At 42.9% G+C, this 22,662-nt stretch overlaps 1 protein-coding gene across 6 annotated transcripts in view; it reads left to right on the top strand.

The window, feature by feature from the left end:
• MON1A (MON1 vesicular trafficking associated A) overlaps positions 1-22,662 on the top strand; it is a 71,973-nt gene that overhangs the window by 45,633 nt on the left and 3,678 nt on the right. For all 6 annotated transcript variants that reach the window (XR_015050473.1, XM_085850780.1, XM_085850784.1 and 3 more), the window contains 3 exons: positions 222-595; positions 2,041-2,432; positions 6,256-6,403. Coding sequence is in view for 5 of the 6 variants with exons in the window: in XM_085850780.1 (XP_085706906.1) it covers positions 222-595; positions 2,041-2,432; positions 6,256-6,403 (914 nt within the window). In the remaining variant the exon portion in view is untranslated. The remainder of the gene's footprint in view (positions 1-221; positions 596-2,040; positions 2,433-6,255; positions 6,404-22,662) is intronic.

The raw sequence follows: 22,662 nt of genomic DNA, 5'->3' as shown, positions 1-22,662 counted from the left end.
GAGGTGTTGGCAGTTAAATGTGTCAAGAAGCTTGAGCAATTTGTGGAGTTTGTTTCTCCAAATAACCAACACTGCTTTATCAAAGATTTCAAAATGACAATGCATCCGTTATTGCAGGACGAGCATGTACACAGGTCTCATGGCACCTTACTGGACCATCCAAACGTTTGTATTTCTAATTCAATGCACCTAATGAGGCTTCTATTGTGCTGTGTTTGCAGATAATCACACAGTTATGTTCCTTCATCGAGGACCACTTGTACTGGTGTCAGTGTCGAGAAGCCGACAGTCAGAGCAGCAACTTGCCCAGGAGCTGCACTACGTGTACAACCAGATAATAAGCGTGCTTACAATCACGCAGCTCAACAAAGTGTTCAAGGCCAAACAGAACTACGACCTTCGGCGCCTCCTCGGTGGCACTGAACGCTTTCTGAACAGCTTGCTCAATCTAATGCAGCAGGACCCGTGCTTCTTGCTGACGGCTGTACGTTGCTTGCCTTTGCCCAGCTCGGTGCGTGACTCTGTCAGCCAAAGCCTACAACAAGCTCGTGCCAAGGACCTTGTCTTTGCCGTCTTACTTGCAAAGAACCAACTGGTTAGTCGGTGCTTGCAAATGTAATGCCAGTTGCAATTTCAAATGTTCGAATTTGCATTTCCCTTCAGAAGCAAATTTAAATGTCCTATTATTCGACTAAAAAAAAAAGAAATCTCCAGAATTATTGATTATTTTTGCATCAACAGGAAGATTAAAGGGCTTGGCTGTGTTTCATATTTGTTGTTTTGTAAACATGATATTTGCAGTGTTTGAAGTATTCTACAGCTTTGAACACCTACATGTTCTATCGGAATGGAAGCTTTTGTACATCTGCATTGTCTACGTCGTTCAGACGTATACTTAGCCAGCATAGATCGTAATTTTCGATGGTCTCGTCTTTAAAAAGCTAAAAAGTGTTTTTAATGGAGATATCCTTAATGGACAATCATCACTGTACAATGCAGCCAAACATCTGTGAATTTAAACTGCCGTGATGTTTTTAGATCCCAACTGGGTATCAGCTCAGCTGGGGTCTTATTTTGGGGTCCTGTCCATCCGGAGGCTCTACTCAACCAGAGAGTTGGTGTCAAAGCCACCCAATGCTCACCTGTTTATACATTTATCGTTTTTAAAAGATTGTCTAATATTTTTTTATAAAGCATTGCAGTGAAGTCTGATCCAAATAATTTTAAAGCAATATATGTATTTGTACATTGTAATCAGTGAACTAGTACACATATTAAATGAATAGCAAGCGTCTCGTATAAACAGGCGAGCATTGGGTGGCTTTGACACCATCTTAGGTTGAAATTAAAAAAAAATTTCAAATAATTTGTTAATTTCAACTTTTTACACCAATAATATACCCCAAAGGAACCTCCATGCCAAATATCAGCATCCCAGTACACATTAAATGAATGGCAAGCTTCTAAATAACTTGCACCAAAAACCTTAACATTTTCACGCTAACGCTCACGCTCACGCTGGGGGTATCGCTATAGCTCTCTGTTCTTCGAACGGGCGAGCTAAAAATGACTGGATGCACATCTTTCATACTCGGCACTTGCATGCAATCATATCTGGACATGAGGCCCATCAAATGATTTTGGGATCCAAGCCAAGAATTGTGGGACATGATTTTATTTCTGTATTTTTATTTTTATTTTTTATTTTACGTGAGAGAACTGTGCATGATTTTATGTGCTTTTGGGGACCATTATTTGTTTATATACACTTTATCATCTCCACTAACAAGACACAATTATGAATTAATTACTTATTTGTATACACTTGATGCCATCTGCACTCCCAACATAACACGCTTAATTATTTATTTTAATCCATTTATTTATTTATATTCCTTTAATCATCTCCACTACCTACATACCATCGTTGATTGTTTCTTTAAGTACACATGACCATCACCACGACTTGCATACCACCTTGAAATATATCTGTATATATGCTTTACTATCACCACTGTTGACCTTCCATCTTGACTGCAGGTGTGCATGGTGAGAATGAAGGACCAGGTCCTTCACCCCACTGACCTCCACCTTCTGTTAAATCTCGTGAGCGGTTCTACATCCTTCCGTGAGGGAGAAGTGTGGACGCCCATTTGTCTTCCCAAGTTCAACCCTGAGGGGTTCTTCTATGCGCACATATCTTACTTGGATGAAGCCTGCACACTCTGCTTGTTGCTGCTGTCCACTGACAAGGAGGCATTTTTTACTGTCTCTGACTGCAAGCGTCGTGTGTTGGCACGTCTCTGCAAGCATGATCTTGTGCATGCTGTACAGCTTGCAATGGACAAAGACTCGTACAGCGTATCGCAGGCTGGCGTTCCAGACCTGCAACACTTCATTTACAAGTGTAAAAGCACATCACAGTTTACCAGGTGAGAAGGTTGCACGCTAATGTTGCATCGCAAGCTTCTCGCAGTTTTCTCCATTTACTAGAAATTTTATTTTAGCCTCACTATTCTCTCATCGATGACATCCATCCAGAAATGGCTTGTACAATATTTGGGCTGGCAGGATAGCGCAGATTCTAGAAGTATCCACACTCGCCTCTGAGCTGTCTTGACTGCGTTTGAATCTGGGCCTGGCTATAAACTACCATCCTGGTGTTTGACAGGAGGGTGAGGCATCAATGATGGGCCATCCCTCAGATGGACGTCAAACGAGGCATCCCGTCTGCTTGCCTTAGTTGATGGGTGGTAATAGATCCCACGATGTCCTTTATATTATAAGAGTAGGTGAGTTATTGCTACCACCCTGAAAAAAATTCCAAAATCCTACCTGGAATATGAGTAGCCCGTTGTCAGTGCCTTTGTACTTGCAGGTTCTTTGACAATGTGAGGGATATGACTGACATCCATCTGCTTGCTGTCAGGACAGCAGCATCTGCCCTCTAAATTAATTTGCCAGGTAGTTTGCATGTTTCATGTGAACAGCCTTCTTTTAAGTTGAAGGGTAACCAATACCCAACACACATGTACAACACCCCCATTATTTTATTTATCCCCCCCCCCCAGCCCCAAAAGGTATTTTGACCATTTGGGCCTAATTTATCAGTGCTGGAACTGAAGGCTATGAAAAGTCTGAGAAACAGGAACGATTTGATCCTTGCACAAGCAGACAATGGTAGGGCAGTAGGAGTAACGAACAAGTAGGCATGCCCTGGTAAAATCGTATCATGACTGGAGGCCTGTAAAACGTATCAAAAACAACCTCATGACCCCACTCTGAAACAACAATGGTCCTTGAACACAAGATTGTCCATGGTAATTCGTGCAGGCTGGCTGAGCAGCGAGTATTACAATTGGCTCTACTGCAGCAATGGTTCATCATCCAGATTATGTGGTCTTCCCAAGATCCACAAATAAAATGTCCCTCTGAGACCGATTGTCTCAGAGGGACACACTATCAACAAATATTTGGCACAATTTTGGGTTCACCGGTCTCTGCTGTTGTGACTAATTTGGTGATGGAAGAACTTGAACAAACGATATTCGAGTCTCATGGGAATTGGCTCCCACGACACTGGAACAGGTATGTGGATGACACTTTCACCATTGTGCATAGAGACATGGTGGACCACCTTCTTGGGCAACTTGGCCAGGTATTTCCCAGCATTAATATTACAAATGAAAAAAAAAAAAAGTACATTGGCCTTTTTTGATGTGGAGGTTCACCGTAAGCCTCATGGCTACCTAAATACTTTGGTTTACAGGAAACCAACCCACACCAACAGACGACTGGATTTTAACTCCTGCAACACAATCGTCCACAAATGGAGTGTAGCACCAACTTTGGCAGTGCAGGCATGGACTATCATCCTCCAAAGTTGATGCAATTTAAGAAACTAGATTGGTTAGAGGAGTCCTGCTCAAAAATGGGTATAGCAAGGGATATTGCCTGCCCTGAAAGAAACAAAATGGACAGAACGGAAGGAGCCAGCACACTTGTGTACTGCTGTACTACATGGGCTTTTCCAAAAAAAATAAATGGCAACACAGTACGCAGCACACAGATTGGTGTAGCCGACAAGCCTCTACGCACCATCTATAATTTCAATTCAAAACTGAAGGACACAATTGACTGGTGACAAATCAGAGTAGCTTACCATTCATTATGAATGTGAACAATTATACATTGGTGAAACTGTCTTTCTTTATTATTTATATACTAACTGTTTTTGACATTTGCACGTGGGATATGCTTGGAAGTCTCATTGGTATGCATTGTTGTCTGCGCTGTCGCTGATGAAACCGGTTTGGCAGCTGAGGGGGTGTGTTGCATTGGGATTCTCATGTACGATGTGTGAACGTCTTTATAGATGTGGAGGAACTTTGGGAAGGGTTTGAAACAGCAAAGCGCTTACCTTGTGTCGGCCTTCTTGGGTTGCTTTATGCAGCTTTTTCGGCTAGAGGAGTGTGGGAGGTGTCAATTATTTATATAATCCTAGCCACCTGGATTTAGTTGATTAGGTGAGAGCTTATTGGCTATTCACAGGTGAGAGATGTGGGTAGGTCTTTCTTTATTTTATATATATATATATATATATATATATATATATATGTATATATGTATGTATATATGTATATATGTATGTATATATGTATATATGTATATATATGTACATATGTATATATGTATATATATGTATATATGTATATATATGTATATATATGTATATATATGTATATATATCTATATATATATATATATATATATATATATATATATATATATATATATATGTATATATGTATATATATATGTATATGTATATATATATGTATATATGTATATATACATATATGTATATATATGTATATATATATGTGTATATATGTATATATACATATATGTATATATATGTATATATATATGTATGTATATATATATGTATATATATGTATATATCTCCCTCTCCCTCTCACACACACACGTCATGGCACCTTCTATTTACAGCCCCAAGACCCATTAATACCACGAAGAACCTTTACTCAGAAGATCCGATGGACCCCATAAAACCCTTTCGATCCACTTTGACCTTTAAGACCCTTCGACTCCTTTCTACCCTTTGGACCTTTCAGACCTTTTAATAGCCTGGAGACCCACCCCTTTTTAGACGTATTAAGACCCTTCGGACTGCTTAAGACAATTCCAAACCTTTAAACCTTAAATTACACTCTTTAGACCCCTTCAACCTTTTCAGACCCTTGAGACCATCATTTTGGTGCTTAAGACCTTTTCAGACCTTTCAACCTTCAGACCATTTGACCTTTATAACTTTTCAGACCTTTGACCTTTACACATTTACAACTAGACCATTTAGACCATGCATTTGCAATCAACGACCTTTTAGTTAGTACATCCTTCCATTGATTTGCCACGCAAAACAAGTCCTGGTGAGGGTCTGCAGTTCCCGATTGCTCTTTATTATTACTTTTGTTATTATAAGCAGCTTTGTAAAAACGCCATAACATGGCGTTTTATATAATTATTATTATAAGCCGTAACATGGTGTTGGTCCAAGGAGGAAAAACCCCTTGGCGAGGGGGATAGCGGCATTGTAAAAACGGCACGATAAGTTATTTGTACACCTTAACATGACATTATAATATGTTAGATCAGGGCATTGAAAGGATCAAACCGTGCCTCACCATTCTAAATTCCCTCTAATAAAATGCACTTCCATTAGGTTTTGGGGGCAACATTGCACATCATAAAAACCCCTTGGAGAGTGGAGATATTGTTTTGTATTAACATTAATATTTTGCTGTTTTCATTTTTGTTGCTGTTACTTTTGTTATGAGAAACAGCATTGTAAAAATGGCACGATAGTGATTTACATGTACACCTTAACACGAAGTTCATCCATGGCAGAAATCCCCCTTGGGGAGGGGAAGTTAAGTCGCAACAACCTCCATTGTGTTACTCTTAGTTCGCCTGGCCAGTTTGGTCAAGATTGGATAAGTAATAACCGAATGTATCAAAGACAGACAGACAGACAGACAGACACACACATACACAAAATTGTGTATTTCAGTATGATTCTTTGTGTGTAGTGTCTACTACTTGGCAATGGTGTTGTTGAAGTAATGTATAACTATCTCATCGAGCTTGTTTATTTGTGAAGAGTAAGGTCATGAGATGCAAACAATCCCAGTGATTTTGATTAATGTAAAATGTTTGTTTTTTAATTTCTAGTCCTGAGATGGATGCACCATACAACTCGACCGAGCAGCGTGAACGTCTCTTTGGCCTCTACCAACAGCTCCACAGCCGTATCCACAGTGCATCTCGGCCATTAAAACTCATCTACCACGTTTGGCAGTTTGAGACGCTCCTTGCATGGGTACGTGTTACAGTGGTCTCTATGTTGCTGTTATGAATGGGTTTCATTGTTCAATTTTTCATGAGCATTTCAAACTGGCTGTTCTACATCAGGCCATAGAGTTAGGATGAGGTCATGTATGCATGCACCCGAAACGTATCAGTCTTCCAATTGGCAGTGTTACGTGTTCACCTCGAAGCACAAGAGCGAGTGCACCAGTACCCGGAGGATGTCACGGCTGAAAAGATTTACGGACAATAATGTCTTGTCTGTTGTTTTACCGGTGAAACCAATGTACGACAGGAGGTAGAAGGATATTTAATAAGTAATATTTATTAATCCCTATTGTCGACCTTCAAAACACAAATACTGATTAAAATCAACCCATAATTATTTTCCCAAGAACCCCAAAGTAATAGAGTACAAATGTCAGATTCCAATGCAGCTTTGAGTTAACTCATGACTTTTGAGGTGGTAACTTATCTCTGGAAACCAGTTTGTAAAATAAACCCAAACAGGTTACAAATGGGTGAAGGGTCAGCTGTGAACACGTTCAAAAGCATCTTGTCCAGTGAATGCGCACAGGATGAATCCAACTGGCCAGTCACATTGCACGAAGTCCTCAGAGGGTGAGCTTGGTGTCGCTGAAGTATGCAGATAAACCCGAGTCCACAGATCAAGCTGTTTGACGTTGAATTCTGGACTGCACATTGTTAAAGACCATGTGTACTGGCTACAGGTGAGGAGAGAGTGAAGGAATAGACAGGCTGCCGTCTTGATGCAGCCAGCGAAGATATGCCTGCTTTGAAGTCTTCTCCGAGACAACAGCAAGGCAGAAGATTCGACATGTACCGACCAGTAGGAACGATCAATGTACAGTGGGGTGAAGTTGATTACTTGACGTCAGGGAATGGAGCCAGTCCCGGTTCGCATACATAAGATTCCTTTTCCCTCTTTAATGGTTTGAATCGGTTTTAAAATGAATTTCACCAGTGCACAATTTTTATGAAATCAGCTGGGCCTCCTCTCCTTCAACATGTTCCTCTCTCCTGCTTCTCCAGTTGTTTATTTTTCCTGAGGCACCGTTGTCTTTGCAAAAAAAATCATTGCAGCCTTTGGCTATCTTGATCTTCATGTTTTTTTTACTCCAGGGGCCAGACTTGATTTCTGGTGGTTGAAGGTACTTTGTCAGCAAGAAATATTCATTTTTGTCAGGTGTTGGGCCAATAGGGATAGACTAATGCTGGGGTGCATGTAGATGAAAATGGTGAAATTCTTTTTTTATTGAAAAACTAGCAAATACGACCTGTCGCTTTGCTGACGACAATGTTTAGTTGGGGTGGGGGAGAGGAGGAGAGAGGGAGAAGGGATGGGAAGGGGGGGGAGAAGATGGAAGGGAGGGGTGGGTGGGAGAGTGAGGAGGGTGAGAGAGGGAGGGGTGAGAGATGGAGGGGGGAGAGATGGGGAGGAAGAGTCACAGACAGACATCCGCATAGCGGGAACATATAATGAATCATGACCAAGCAGAACAAAAGGAACGGTAAAAAGAGGAGGAAACACTTACGTAGCGGGGTTGAAGGACAAAATAGAGACTTAAGTGTGGGGAGGAATGTTGGGTCGAGGAGGATTCACGGGGTGAAGGCAGAACAGACGCAAACTCTTTGGAAGAAAAACTGGAAACTTGGATAGAGATGGGCTTGGGGTGGATTAATGGGGTATAAAAGAGCATGGTTTTGGATGATTTTTGTTCTTTATCCCCACTTGGCTGCTTTGAGCCTGGGGAGTAGCTGCTGAAATCTATTCGGGTTCTTCCTGCCGTCAATGTTTTTTGTTCCTTTCACATTTCTTTCTAAATATTTTTTTGTTTTTTTCAAAATTCTCTTCATTCTACTTGTCTTTTTCTTCTCTTTCATCTCTTACTCTCTTTGGTCTTCAGGATCTTAAAAGGTTGAATGGGTCTTCAGGGTATTAAAAGATCTGAAAGATGTGAAGGTGTAAGAGTCTAACGTATAGAAAGGAGTCGAAGAGGATTCGAAAGGGTGTAACAGTCAGGTCAGGTCAGGTATGGGAGCATGCACCAGAGCAGCGCGTCGCTGTGTCCACTTTCCACCGGTACTCCAGGGGCCTCCGTCTGGCAATCCCCCAGGCAGATGCCTGGTCCATCCCCATCTCCTTGAGATGCCGATCAACCTGCTGCAACTACGAGGCACGTGGTCGGCCCATTGGCCTCCTCCACTCACGAGACTCCCTCGCTGAGAGAATCTGGTGAGCAGGATAAACATCAGGAAAACGAGCCACATATCCATACAGCCGCAGCTGACGCTCACGGACTATGCAGGCAACAATTCTCATTTGAGTCTCTCTCAGTAACTGCTCGTTGGACACAAAGTCTGACCAGCGATAGCCAAAGATTCTCCGAAGAGAACTGGTACCAAAGGAATGAAGTCTCCGTCTCAGATCCCTGGTCAGAGTCCAAGTCTCACATTCATAGAGCAAGACTGGAAGCACCAAGGACCTAAAGACTCGGACTTTCGTCCTCCCCCACAGGTACTGGCAGCGCCACACCCAATTATCCAGTCAATCCATGACACCCCTAGCCTGACCTCGACGTCTATTGACCTCTGACTCACAGCCAGCAGAGACATGAATATCACTGCCAAGGTAAGGGAATCTCTTCATGACCTCAACATCCTCACCACAAACAGGCACAGACAGGACAGCAGCATCCAAGATGTCATTGAAAGCCTGGATCTTAGTTTTGACCCAGGAAATCCGTAATCCCAGCGGCTCCGACTCCTCATTCAGCACCTCGAGGGCCTCCAAAAGGATATCTAAAGTCTCCGCAAAGATGACTTCATCATCTGCGAAATCAAGGTGAGATATTGACATTCTCAAATGATGCACCGCAGCTTGATCTCTCTGACATCCTCCCCAGAATCCATCCATACAAGTGCTGAAAAGTGTGTGGGCCAGTACACACCCCTGATGAACGCCAGTAACAACTGGAAATAAGTCAGAGATGGTACCACCACATCTCACAGCACTCTCAGTACTAGAGTAGAGTTCAGACATCAGATCAATCAGACTTGGTGACACCCCAATAAGACCAATAATCCTCCAGAAGGCATCTCAATTCATCGAATCAAATGCTTTACAGAGATCAACATAAGCTGCAAGCAGCCCCTGCCGAAACTCTCGTCTGCGTTCGGTGAGGACCCGAATAGCAAGGATACGGTCAATCGTTGACCTCTTTGGTGTAAAGCCTGACTGCTCTGAACGCTGGTGCTCAAGCAGATGGTGCCGAACCCTTTCAAGAATTATCCGAGCAAAGACCTTACCTGGCACTGAAAGCAGCGTCACCCCTTGGTAGTTGTTGTGGTCTGAACAATCACCCTTACCTTTCCAGAGAGGGCCAACAAGGCCCCTCTTCCAGTCAGTTGGGATGATGCCTGTGTTCCAGGCAGAGCACAGAACTGCATGCAACAACATGAGTGCAGCATTTCCACCAGCTTTGAGAAGTTCAGCATGGATGCCACAGATCCCTGGAGCTTTACCCCATTTCATCCAGTTCACCGGAGCCTGTGTTTCCACAAACGAAGGTGGACCACAGTTGATTAGAGGGTCAGCAATAGGGATAGGAACACCCCTGAAATCCAACTCGACAGCTGGTAGATCAACCTGGTACAATCGCTCAAAGTAACCGGCCCAGCAGGCCTTCACTTCAGACTCCTGTCAACAGCCTACCACCCTCTGCTCTAACTGCAGTACACCGAGGGATGGGTTTGGACTAATACAATGCGCGAATTCGCCTGTAAGCAGGACGAGAATCACTTGACCACAGGTGATGCTCTACCCCCTCACAGATTCCTCGCACATAGGCCTCCTTGTCCACCCTTAGCGCACGTACAGTTTTATGCCTCAGCTCCCTGAACAGCTTAGCTCTGCCATTCAGCCTGGCCCTGCGACTCTGGGCAATGGTATCCAGTGTCCCTTGAAAGACAGTCTCATGTAAGTAATACAAATACACACGTTCTGTGTGGACAGACAGACAGACAGACAAACAAACGGATCCAAATGCAATACCCTCTCCTCTGACGGAAGTATATATTGTATGAAACCAGATTCCATACATTTTTATTTCCCTCGCTAGAAGAGAGGGCATTGCATTTGGGTCTTGTTACTTGGCGAAATCTTCGATTTTGTCAAGTATGTTGGTCTGTTCCGTTTGTTGGTTTGTTTGTTTGTTTGTCCGGTCGTCTACAGCCCAAACGGCTGCACCAGTCGTTCTTAAATTTTTACACCTGGTAGGCAATCCACCTGAGACGGTCCGCGTCCAAACCCCGTCTTAATCGGACTAAACGTCACGACGTGATGTCACACAACGTGAAAACACATTTTTGGACATAACTCGGTTGACGCCAAATTAAACTTCATTCAAATATATAAATTATTACAAATTACGCATAGTTTTCGCAAGCGTATGACGTCAAAGTTTTGCCTATTAACGTCATTTTAAAAAATACATTTACGCTCGTGTGCAGCCGAAACTACTGAAGCAATCGTTCTCAATTTTAACACGTGATAGCCAATCTTGCTGAAATAGTCTGGGATCAAATCACGTCATAATCGCACTTAACGTCACGACGTTGCGTCAAAAAAGGTGAAAACAAGCTTTTGAACATGACTCAGTAACCGGAAGTCGTAGCGACTTCCTGTTGACGCCAAAATAAACTTCAATGGAATATCAAAATGTTTTAAAATGCATGTTAGTACAAATTATGCACAGTTTTCGCAAGCGTATGACGTCAAAGTTTTTAGCTATTGGCACGATTAAAAAAAAATTCTATTCGTTCTACAGGTCACAATTCTTAACCGATTTGGATGAAATTTTAACAGCTGATAGAAATCCACAGTGGAAAAAGATATGTGACTTTTGGTGATGTTCAAGATCAGGATCTGGATTCTGCATCACTTTATATTATCGCCCATTATAAACCAATGGGTAATTTTGTGAATTACACATGGCTATTTCTCAAACAGTTTTGCACTTATTATATTGAAACTTCTACTGTCTGTTTATGTATGTAATATTAACGTGTACAAAGTTTGATCGAAATTGACCCAAGGTCAAGGTCAGTGTCACCCAAAACATGAAAAACACGCATATAAAATACATATTTTTGTTTTACAACATATTTCAAACCTGATAACAGGATCGTAAAGCTGGTTGAAAAGCAATGTTCCTAGGTATTTTCAAATATTTTCTACGATCAGAATGAAGGCAACAAGCACCGATAAGTTGTTGAATGTCACATGGTGGCTTTAAATTAGTTGTGAAAATTTTCAATCTGCTGCCGTTACCATGACAACGCGTGCCTGATTGTTATTTGTGACGTTGCGTCATTTTATTAATGTACGAACAAATAAACACCACACATTCCATGACATTGCAGCTTAGACCACCACACGGAAAGGTCAACTAATTCGCCAAGTGTCGTGCTCAGCACGATTTTTCATTTGTCTGTTTGTCCGCACCGAATTTTCATGTTTTTCTCTGCAACCGCTTGTCGGATTGAGACGAAATTTTCACCATTGGTGCAACTAATCATGTAGAATGTTTTAATAGTAATTATGATGTCATCGGTCACATGGTGTGGTGGCCATATTGGAAAAACGGAAAAACTTTGGACTTCTGTATCTCTGAAACCGCACCAACCAAAAAGTTGAAACTTGGCACATAGCAAGTACTCCTCTTGGGGAATAAGTGATTTTTTAAAGACATCATAGGTGTGCTCGTTATGACGTCATAATTGTATATGTAGAACGCCACATCCGATCAGTATGAAAAATTTTGAGGGTCATATAGGGACACAATGGTCCACAGAAAAAGAAATTCATGACGTCATTGGTCACGTGAATCGGTAGCCATAGTTTTTTTTATCTTCTCTGAAGTGGCTGAACAGATCAAGGTGAAACTTGACACGTATAACTGCCTGTCCATGAGGAACAAAAGGTTCACAGATATGATATCATAGGTCACATGGTTTGGCAACCATACCCTAAAACCTACAGAAATACACCATTCAAAAGAAGTCCTGGTGAGGGTCTGCAATCTCTGATTGCTCTTTTTCTTGATTTGATTTTGTACATGTTCCTCACTGAACCCAACCCTCCCCCTCATCCTCCCCACCCTCCCATCTGTGCATAATAAATATATGGCCCTTTATTCCCACTGGATTGTCTGTAATTAGTAAAACACGAGGTTTGTGAAATGTGTTTCAAAAGAAGACTTAATCCAACGCTGTTCATATAATTTGGCTCCACTCACGACGAAACTGTCCTTGGAGAGACTGGTTAAGTCCCCGAGAGCTGAGAGCAAAGAGGAAATGCAAAGAGGGGTTAGAAGAGAGTGCTGGTGGACAGAGCAAACCATGATGCTTCTATTCATGCTGTTGCCTGGAAGAACTGACAGCAAGTGCTAATGCCAATTTCGCATGCATAAATGTCAGAGATCCTTCACAATAATACAAGATATTGCAAGAAAAAACGCCTCAGGACTTGTCGAAGATAGGATGATGTGTGCGTGTCCACAAGCGTGTGTCATTGGTTATCTCCATTTGCGGGTTTGAGGAGATGGAACGAAGTCCTCCCAGAACTCAAATGAACCTTCGCTTCAGTAAGGATCACAATTCATGGACAAAGCTGTTCAACTCTGTTGTTCTCAGAATTTTGTTCTGAAGGCTCTTTTCAGGATAGTCACCGAACACTGGACTGCCTCCAATTGTTGTTCGTTTGTGGTAATAATCCCGGAGATTGTTTTCAAAATCTCAGTGAGGTTCTTCTTTATTATTCCTGTTGCTCCAATTATCACTGGTGTAGTTTCGATGCTCTTCAGCTTCCAAGATCTCTTGATCTCATTTTTGAGGCCTGGTATTTGGTCATTTTCTTGATTTCTGCATTATTTAAGCCAAAATCGCTGGGTACTGATATTTCAGATACTCAGCAATGTTATCTTTTCCTTTTTGTTCCTGAGAACGATGTTCAGTTGCAAGGCTTTGTTTTCTGTGTTCACGCTCGATGGGATCATCATGTCATATAGGAGCATGATGTCTTTATTTTCAATGATTGCCCTTGGTTCGTGTTTCCATGAATTTTCTGGATATGTAATTTTTGCAGATATATCAAGGAATGACTGCATGCTTTGTTGGGCCATTGTGTGTAAAGTTGTTCTGATCATCGTTTTTTGCATCCCGAAAGCTGGTGTTTCTTTCTGTTTCTGTCTTTAGTCTTGTTGAACCCACATTTGTCCGTCTGGCTCAGTCCCTCCATCTTTTTATATCCATTGCTGTATTGTCCTTTATCTTAAGGATTTATTATTATTTGTTCTCCGTCCCAGTTGAGCTGACTTCGTCTCAGCCATTCCGATGAGCCTTCTTTCTCTATCCCAACTCGGTCCAATTACACTACCGGTCAAAAGTTTTAGAACACCCCCATTTTCCAGTTTTTACTGAAATTTAAGCAGTTAAAGTCCAGTGAATATTCTGAAATGGTACAAAGCTAAGCGGTAAGCTGCCAGAGGTTTAAAAAAAAGTTTAAGTTACAAATACTGAAAAATAATGTAAATTTCAGAGTTGTTCAAAAAGGCTCTTTTCAGGGAACAAGTAATGGGTTAGCAACTGCAGCAGTTCTGCAGCAATGGAAGTAAATTAAGCTTTGAAAGTTGATGCACACAATTTTGACAGGTGTCCCAACTTTTGTTGATTGGTTACAAACCCTCTGTATAAAAGCAGTGTTGGAACAGACTGTTGTTACACCCTCTGAAGCATTATTTGGACAATATTGCACTGCAGGAAGTAGTATATTGCTATCATAATGGTGAGAAAAAGACAATTAACAAAGGAAGACAGACAGAACATTATAACCCTTAAAAGTGTAGGTCTTTCCGTAAGAGAAATTGCAAAGGAAGCCAAGGTGTCAGTGAGTACAGTTTCCTACACCATCAAGAGGCACTTGGAAACTGGAGGAAACTCAGACAGGAAGAGATCTGGCAGACCCAAAGCCACAACACAATCAGAAAACAAGTTTCTGAGAGTCAACAGCTTGCGTGATGGGCGGCTCACAGGACAGCAGCTTCAAGCACAGCTTAACACTGGTCGAAGTAAGGAAGCCTCAGTTTCAACTGTGAAGAGAAGACTTCGAGCTGCAGGGTGGACAGGTCGAGTGGCAGTAAGAAAGCCATTGCTAAGATGGCAAAATAAGAAAATGAGACTTGCTTGGCCTATTAAGCACCGCCAGTGGACTACTGAAAACTGGAAGAAGGTCTTATGGACTGATGAATCAAAATTTGAAATCTTCGGTTGATCACGCAGGGTTTTTGTACGCCGTCGAGTGGGCGAAAGGATGGTTCCTCAGTGTGTGACACCAACTGTCAAACATGGAGGAGGAAGCGTGATGATCTGGGGCAATTTTGCTGAATCCAGAGTCGGCGACTTGCACAGAATGACTGGCACCCTGAACTAAAAGGTTCACCACAGCATTTTGCAGCGCCATGCAATCTTTTTTTTGTAATTGCTGGGGCTGTATTTGTTGCTGTTTCATTTTCCTGTGCGGTATCTTCTGTTCGTACCTGTTTTTGGAACCACCTATCAAGGTGAATTAGGGGTACTTTTTCAGGTATGTTGTGTTCACGTTTGTTTACAAATTGAATCCGATAGTCTGTTGAGCATTTAACGTACATCGCTGGTCCAACACTCGTCACTCTGTGCACCTGGTTGAGTTCCATCAGGCCACTCCCTCCCTCTTGTCTCGGCAGGTACATTCTCGGGATGTACTGGTTTTGTGGATGGGAAGGAGTTTTCTTGTTTTGATGTCTTACTAATTGATTTGGTATTTGTTTGATTCTTAGTTTTCTAACTGCTGCGTTGTTGTTTCAAGGTCATTTCTTATGTTGGCTGTCTGTTTTTGTTTGTTTACCTTCTACAAATGTGCACTTGGCACACTTATGTCATCCACATTCCATTTGAATGTCCTCGGAGAACTGTTTTACCAGTTTTAGCTGTTGTCAATTTTTCATCATTCGGTGTGAATGTTTCACCTTTCCTGTGTCTTTGGATGTTCTTCGATTGGTTGTTAGTGTGTGTGTGTGTCTTTGTTTGTTGATGAGGTTACTCAGTGGGGTCCATTGCCAGACAAAGCAAAGGGGGGGGGGGGGGAAGACTCTCTCCCTGGAAGATCCCATGCTGCATCTACGCATCTGGTATTTTAATATTTCCTTCTGAGTGCTGTAATATCAATGTGGCATTCCAGAGCACCATTGCTTTCTTAAGCAGTTTGATTTTTAGCTCTTCTATTTTGTTGGCCAACTCTTCATCCAATCTATGCTACTCTTCATCGTTTTCAACCTCCTCCTCTCCTTCATTCTGCTGCTCTCCCTTGTCTTTCTGCCCATCGTTATCCACCTTTTCCACTCTTTTCCCCTTTTTCTGTGCTCGAGTCACCTGGTCCTCGTCTTTGAATCGGTCTTGTCTCTCTTTCATGGTGACACCCTCGTTCTCTCCTTTCGCCACACTCTTTCTTTGCCACCTTTGGACCGGCTCTATGTCAGGGTTTGGGTCCCCGTCTCGTTGCACAACCAAAACTTCCTCTTGTGCCATCTTGAGCAAATCCCTGACATTCTTTTTTTCACCTTCAAGCGAGGACTTGGCCCCCCTCACTCTAATTAGTCTCTCTTCCCACTTGTTGTCTTGCCTGAGATGTAATTTCTTCTATTCTCCCTTTATCGAGATATTTTTTAATTGCTGGAAAAAAACCTTCTCAAATTTATCAAGGGGGACTCTCTCCACCCGAAGAGCCAACTTCGTTTTTTTCAGCCGGTCCCTGAACCGCTCACCCTTACCTTTCCTCCCCCATGCCTCATGTGTGGAATACATTCTGCATTGGAGGATGATCTCCTTCTCCTCAACACTCCAGGTTTCCGTTTGTAGTTTTCATCTCTGGAATGTCGTCTTTGATGGTGGAGAGACAGTTAACCCCCTTACAGCTTCTTGCTTTGGGACATAATCACGTCTCTTTGCAAGGTGATATTTTACCTCGCTTGAGAAGGTGCAGTCATCATTTTTTTTACAGGTGTGTGTGTGTGTGTGTGTGTGTGTGTGTGTGTGTGTGTGTGTGTGTGTGTGTGTGTGTGTGTGTGTGTGTGTGTGTGTGTGTGTGTGTGTGTGTGTGTGTGTGTGTGTTTTGTTGTTGTTTTTTTAGAGTGGGGTGCAGAGAGAAATGGGTGGTTAGGAGGGGAGGGTAAAAATACCATGGAATGTTAGGAAAGGAGAATGCAGAGGCCACAATTCGTAGGCCAGCCAACATGGAATATTACACTTTTTGGGGCATCGCGTGTTATTAGCAGGCATCCATGCCAGATCAATGAGTCATAGGATAAAGAAAAAGGTGTGGGTCGATGCCACCCTGGATTCTCAATTTTTAGGTCATTTTCAAGGTCATAAAGGTAAAAATGGCAAAAAATGACAATGATAATTTTCCTTTATTTTGGCAGAATTAAAACATTTTGGTGCCAATATCTTTATGCATTCTTCTGTTTCATGTTTTCATAGACAGACAACAAAAACATCATGTAAACTTTTGAATTTACATAACTGCACAACACAATGTAACGTAAAACTGCAGTTTCGAAATGCAGTAGTCTGAGTTCCTATTATGGTAATCGAGTTTCTCACTGGCAGTGAACCAAGCTGAGAAATTGAAATGTTATGTCTTAGGTTACTGTAGATTAGTTCAACAACAATTTCAATGTGGCTAAAATGTACTATGTGCATGTTTTGTAGAAAATCTCTTGCCCAGCTGGGCTACAACAATCTACCGCATCACAGCCACATGCAGAAGTGCACTTCAGTTCTTTTTTTAAAGCAAGTGCACCGAGTTGTTTGGCATTTGGATTTGCACCCACAGGTCATCAGCTGAAGGCAGGCATCTGAAATTGGGGGCAGTCTTGTCCAGGTAGATACCAGACAAGTCTTCTCCTTCACCCAGGCAGCGGTGTCCACAGGGGATGGTTTCCTAATGCATTCTCAATCTGCTTGCAACCAGATCTTTGCCTGGTAATTGGCACGTTTACTGTGCAGATCCATGGCATCTCTGGTCGGAGGCAACAAATCAAGGCCCTTCTTGGCTTTAGCAAACACATGGAATCTGGCTTGATCCACACTTGGCTGTGCAGGAACACCATACAACTGACATACAAACTACTCAACTTGGGCGAGTTCTCCATCGTGACCAATTCCACTGACTAGGAGTGGCTGACTCTGGAAAGTTTTCCAGCACATCTTCTTCCCATGGCCACTGAAGGCTGAGGTTGTGTCACAACCTGTTAGTGCATGGAAACTCAGCAAGTTTTCCCTCACAGGTTGTGGCAGTTTGTCTGATACAGCATGTATTGGGTAGCACTTCCGCTTCTTTGATGTTCCAGAAACCATCCATACTTGAGCTGCTCTGGTTGGCATGAAGTGTAGGGGAAGCAGCAAAACATCTGTGTCACTGCACATGACCACCAACCTTTCATATCCTTCACTGACTGCCTCACATGAATGGAGTATCAGCCTTGTGTCAGCCTCTTCGTGGTTGCCATGAAGTCTGACTGTTTCCCTTCTTGTTGATCTGGCATCGGTAGCATTGGAGAATTCACCTCCTGTTACCATTTCACATCTTTCGGGGCGATATTCGCCCTTCTGCATGATCATCTCAGAAAAGAACCTTGCAAGATCTGCCTTGTTCGCGTCTGAGGCGATAAAATTGCTCCAAACCTGGGGTAGGGGGACATCTGGCCCATCAATGATCTTACGAATTTGTTTCTTCTTGCCCATTCTCTTTGCTCGAGTCACAGCCTTGATTGACTCATCTCCAGTGTAGTGGTCAAACACTACGTCAACTCTTGTGTGTTCACCAAAGTGGTTCATCACAGGCGCATAAAGACATCAGCATAGTTGCCAAATGTCTGGCAACCATGGGGCTTCCCAAGTGCCTGGATTAGTGCATGACCATCAATCAGCACACATGTCTTCATATCAGCTTCTGGAACATCTGAGGGTACACTTATTCCAGCCATCAACATACTGACCAGCTCTGCCTTTGGGGTTGAGTTCATCTGACCTCCGAGCTTTGCCAAAGACAGTGGCACTGGGGGCAAGCTCATGCTTCAGGATAAACTCCATTTCAACTGACTGGCCAACAGTTACAGCATTTGGTAGCTGCTGCATCAACTTTCTGTCAGCCTTGATGGATTTCTGTGCACTCTGCTGAGTTGAAATTGCCGTCTTGTACATATTGGCAAAGGTTTTTGGAGGAGTGCTTTCTGAGAGTATCATAGGACTGTACACTTCCATCAACCAGTCGCTGTTTCACATTTGATACCAGGTACTGCTTCCCTCGATCTTCTGCTATGAGGAGATCATTGACCACATCACTGGGCGCAATGTCTTTTGTTGCTCGTGAAACGTGGGACATCCCTATCCTCGCCTTCATCTTCTCCATCTTCTGGTGATGCAGTGCACACTCTGAAAACATCAAACCTTTCAAGTTATTTGGCAAGCTTCCTCACATCATCAGTATCATGCTTCCGTCGTGATGCAAGGCTATCAGAATGATTCAAAATAGATTCTTCCTCTTCATCTTCCAGGCCAAAGAGACATCTGGTATCCTGCGAGATGCGTGATTGTTCTGACCACGTGACACAGAACCTGTCTCTTGCTTGGTCATTTCTTGTGATACCAATGATGCCATTTTGCATCTTGCAGGTTTTGTTTACCCATTCTGTGGCCTGATCAGCTGTCACCTGGTTAAAACGTCTCCTTGACCTTTTCACAACGAAGTTCCCATCCATGAATTCAGCAGACACCTCTGGTGCTGTCTTCTCGAGGCTTCTCATGTCTGCAAGATAGACAGGACCCCATCTGGCATAATTTGTGTGGTCATAGATGGTCAGCTATGGCAACATTGCAGCAAATGCCTCCAGATGCAAAGTCCAGTTGCCCTCCCTCTCAGCCCTGATGAAGTCCAGCAGAATCTCTACCATACCCATGTATGCTGACCACAATCTGAAGTTTGGGTTGTCTGTGTTCTCTCAAAGTCTTCAATCATGTTTTGAACCTTCTCACTGCTCAGGACATTTGATAGTTGGCCCACTGCAGCCTGGAGGTCTTCTCTGACATTGCCCCCTCTGTTTTGTTTGAACAGCTCGGCAACATTTTGGGCAAGTTCTTTCACTTCCACATCTTCTTGGAGACTCTTCTCAACCAGCCATGATTTAAATAAAGGCCACTTGATCTTCCACAGGGCTTCATATGTCAGCTGGTGTCCCCTTACAGCACGATAGTAGGCTTTGCCATCCAGCATCGTCTCTGTTGTGTTTGTGGCAAACACACCTGCCTCTGTCCACAGGTCATCCAGTCCTGCACTTTTCATGTGCTGCCCAATAGCTTTCAGGAAGTTGAAGCAGATATGAAGTCCTCCAATGAGAAAAATGACATTCTCATACTTCGGATTGGCCCATACCAGTTCCTTGCCCCGACTGTAGAGTGGCTGGTCTGCTGTGATTATCATGTGCTTCTGCCCCACATGACTTGATATGTCCATAAAGGGATGTATCACAGTGGTGAGTGTATCATTGTCATCTGCTGGTGCTTGAAGTATGGGAAGCGTCCCTGCTGTTGTTACAGGAGGGTCAGAGACACTGATGGCTTCATTCAGTGCTCCCCAGGCAGGAATGGACTGATTATCTTCATCATGCATCCGTGACACAACCCAGGCCAAGTCTTTGGCATGGGTCTTCTCTCTTTCATCATCTTAAGCATTGCTGAACCATTCCATATCAATCTTCTTCTGTTCACTGAAAGATGGTGAGGGTTTCTGCCCTGATGCCAAGGTAGCCTGGTCAAGCCTTTGAAACTCATGCAGAGCACCAGGCCTTATAGCTCTTGATCTTAAGAGGCTCTTTCCACCTGGGCCCTTTCCACTTGCAGTATCTTCTTTTTGTTCTGGAGGTGGACCTCTCTGCCAGACCATCATCTGCGTGCAGTGGAACGTATTCTTTCCATCAAGAGTTGCTTCAAGCACAACTATGTTGTCACAGGAACAATGGATCATCAGCTTCTTGACAATGTTGTCTGGGACATAGACATAACCGTTCTTGGCAAACCTGTCCAGTATTTCATTAGCTATGCTCGTGTCAAACCTTCGAACAGTGTCAATGCCTATGGTGTGGTTGGCTGCATGGAACGGGTCAACAACAGCCTCAGAGTGAATAGCCTGGTGGAGAGCGAGCCCAAGACCAATGTGCTTTGGTGTCAACTTCCGTTTATGGGACACCCCATAAACAATGTCTTGGGCAATACTGCACACAGTCTCTTTGATGTTATTGTCTTCATCTGTCTCCTCATAAAGGTTATTTGTGCCCCCAAAGAGCAAGCGAAGGAACATATACAAACTCTCTGGGATCACTTGATCAACATGCTCTTGATCAAGTCCATACCATGTGCTCGAGTGTCCTGGTGTGTCGAGCAGATCCTGCCTGACTCTGAGGGCAATGTGCACCATCTCTTGAAAGATGTTGCCTTGTGCAAACTTGAGTGTTCCACCGTCTTCATCTTCAGTTGATTCCGATGCTGATGAGAACATTCCATGCTGTATGGATTTGGTCTGTGTTCTGGAGATCAAGAAATCTGACTTGTCACTGGGGTACATCAGGAGTGATCCCCTGAATAGAGGTTTCACATAACTGGCCTTTGGTCCAACGAGCTCTTGAACCACTTCATAGAAAGTTGTTCTCCTGGACTGGTATTTTGGTGGTACACATTTGCCCATTTCACTGCTCATCCTGTCGTATCTGTCATATACGTCACTCATGTCATACACGTGACCACGAGACAAACCTACACACAAGTCTCTGCATATCATCATCATGCACTCATCCTCCACTGGCTGTTTTGATTCCCTGGCTGATCCTAGTCTTGCAGAGTGTCTTTCAAAGGATACCAAACAAGCAAGATGATAGCAACCTTCAGCTGCTATCAGGTCGCTGACTCCTGACAATCTTGAACTCATCACCGGGTGAAGTTTGGAACGCTCAATCAATTCTGTAGACTTCTCCAGAGTTTCCACCCTGTGACCTTTTCTTTTGCCCTCTTATTGGCAAAACATGCATAGGGACCAATTCATTGCTCGTTGGGTGCTTCGTCGGGTGGGTACTGAAGTAGTGCTGGAGCATGGATCAAGACCATGATGGGATGCTCGCTGTGCTGATGACTGGCGCTGTTTCTTTAGTCTGCTTAGCTTGCTTTCAGAAGTGAATGTGGAGAAGCAGGTTTTGTGCCACCTGTGTTCCATTGCATGGAATTCTTCCTCTGAAAGCACCTCAAGTCTCTCAAGGATGTTTACATTGGTGGTGTCACCCAGTTTTCGCCTCTGATCAGCGACTGTCCTTGCTCTGTTTTTTCCTTCTGTGGATGCTGTGTGGAGGTCACCTGAACTGCTCTGACAAAAAAGGCATGAGAGCTTGTCTGTGTCTTTGCTCTCTCTTTTACTCTTGATAAATAATTGATACAGGGTCCATGGCTGGCTACTATACTACTGCTTTCAAACTGTGGAAGTTTCTCGCGATCTGAAAATACAGTGTACACAGTGGTTATAACCATGTAATAACGATCAACAAGAACACCGAGCACACTGCTATATACACTACATCTGGTACATATTTTGCAGGAAGCCTGCCTATCTCCAACTGAAAAGAAAATAACAAGATGTTAATGGTGTGCAAGTTCTGGTAGTACTGAGAACAAAGCGACATTGGATATGGTAAAATACCCCTAAGAATATAACATAAAAATGGCAATGTTTGCCTTTTATTCTCTTAAAACTCTGTAAATTAAGGTATATTTTTCAGTTTAACCATTCACAATGCAAAAATACACTTGCTAAAATATACAAGCTTTGGTTTTATTGATATGTTCAATAAAATAGGCTCAATAAAAAACCGGTTTCATCAAAATAGGCAAAACCCCAAAATCGACCGGCAATGACGTTGGTGACCTTCAAAATGACCTTGAAATTGAAATTTGGCGATGGCATCCACCCACATTCTTTTTACCTTGCCACAGTGGAATGAACCAACATGGATGCCTGCTATTAACAAGCGATGCCGCAAAAAAAAAAATTCTAGGGGACTTTTCGATTTTTGGCTGGTCTACTAAATGCTGAGAATTTCCCGTTTTTCCATTTAT

Source organism: Eptatretus burgeri, chromosome 13 (genome assembly GCF_056783735.1).
Source record: "Eptatretus burgeri isolate ZD-2024b chromosome 13, Ebu_testis_v1, whole genome shotgun sequence".
Lineage (NCBI taxonomy): Eukaryota > Metazoa > Chordata > Myxini > Myxiniformes > Myxinidae > Eptatretus > Eptatretus burgeri.
This window is presented reverse-complemented; position numbering and strand designations above follow the sequence as displayed.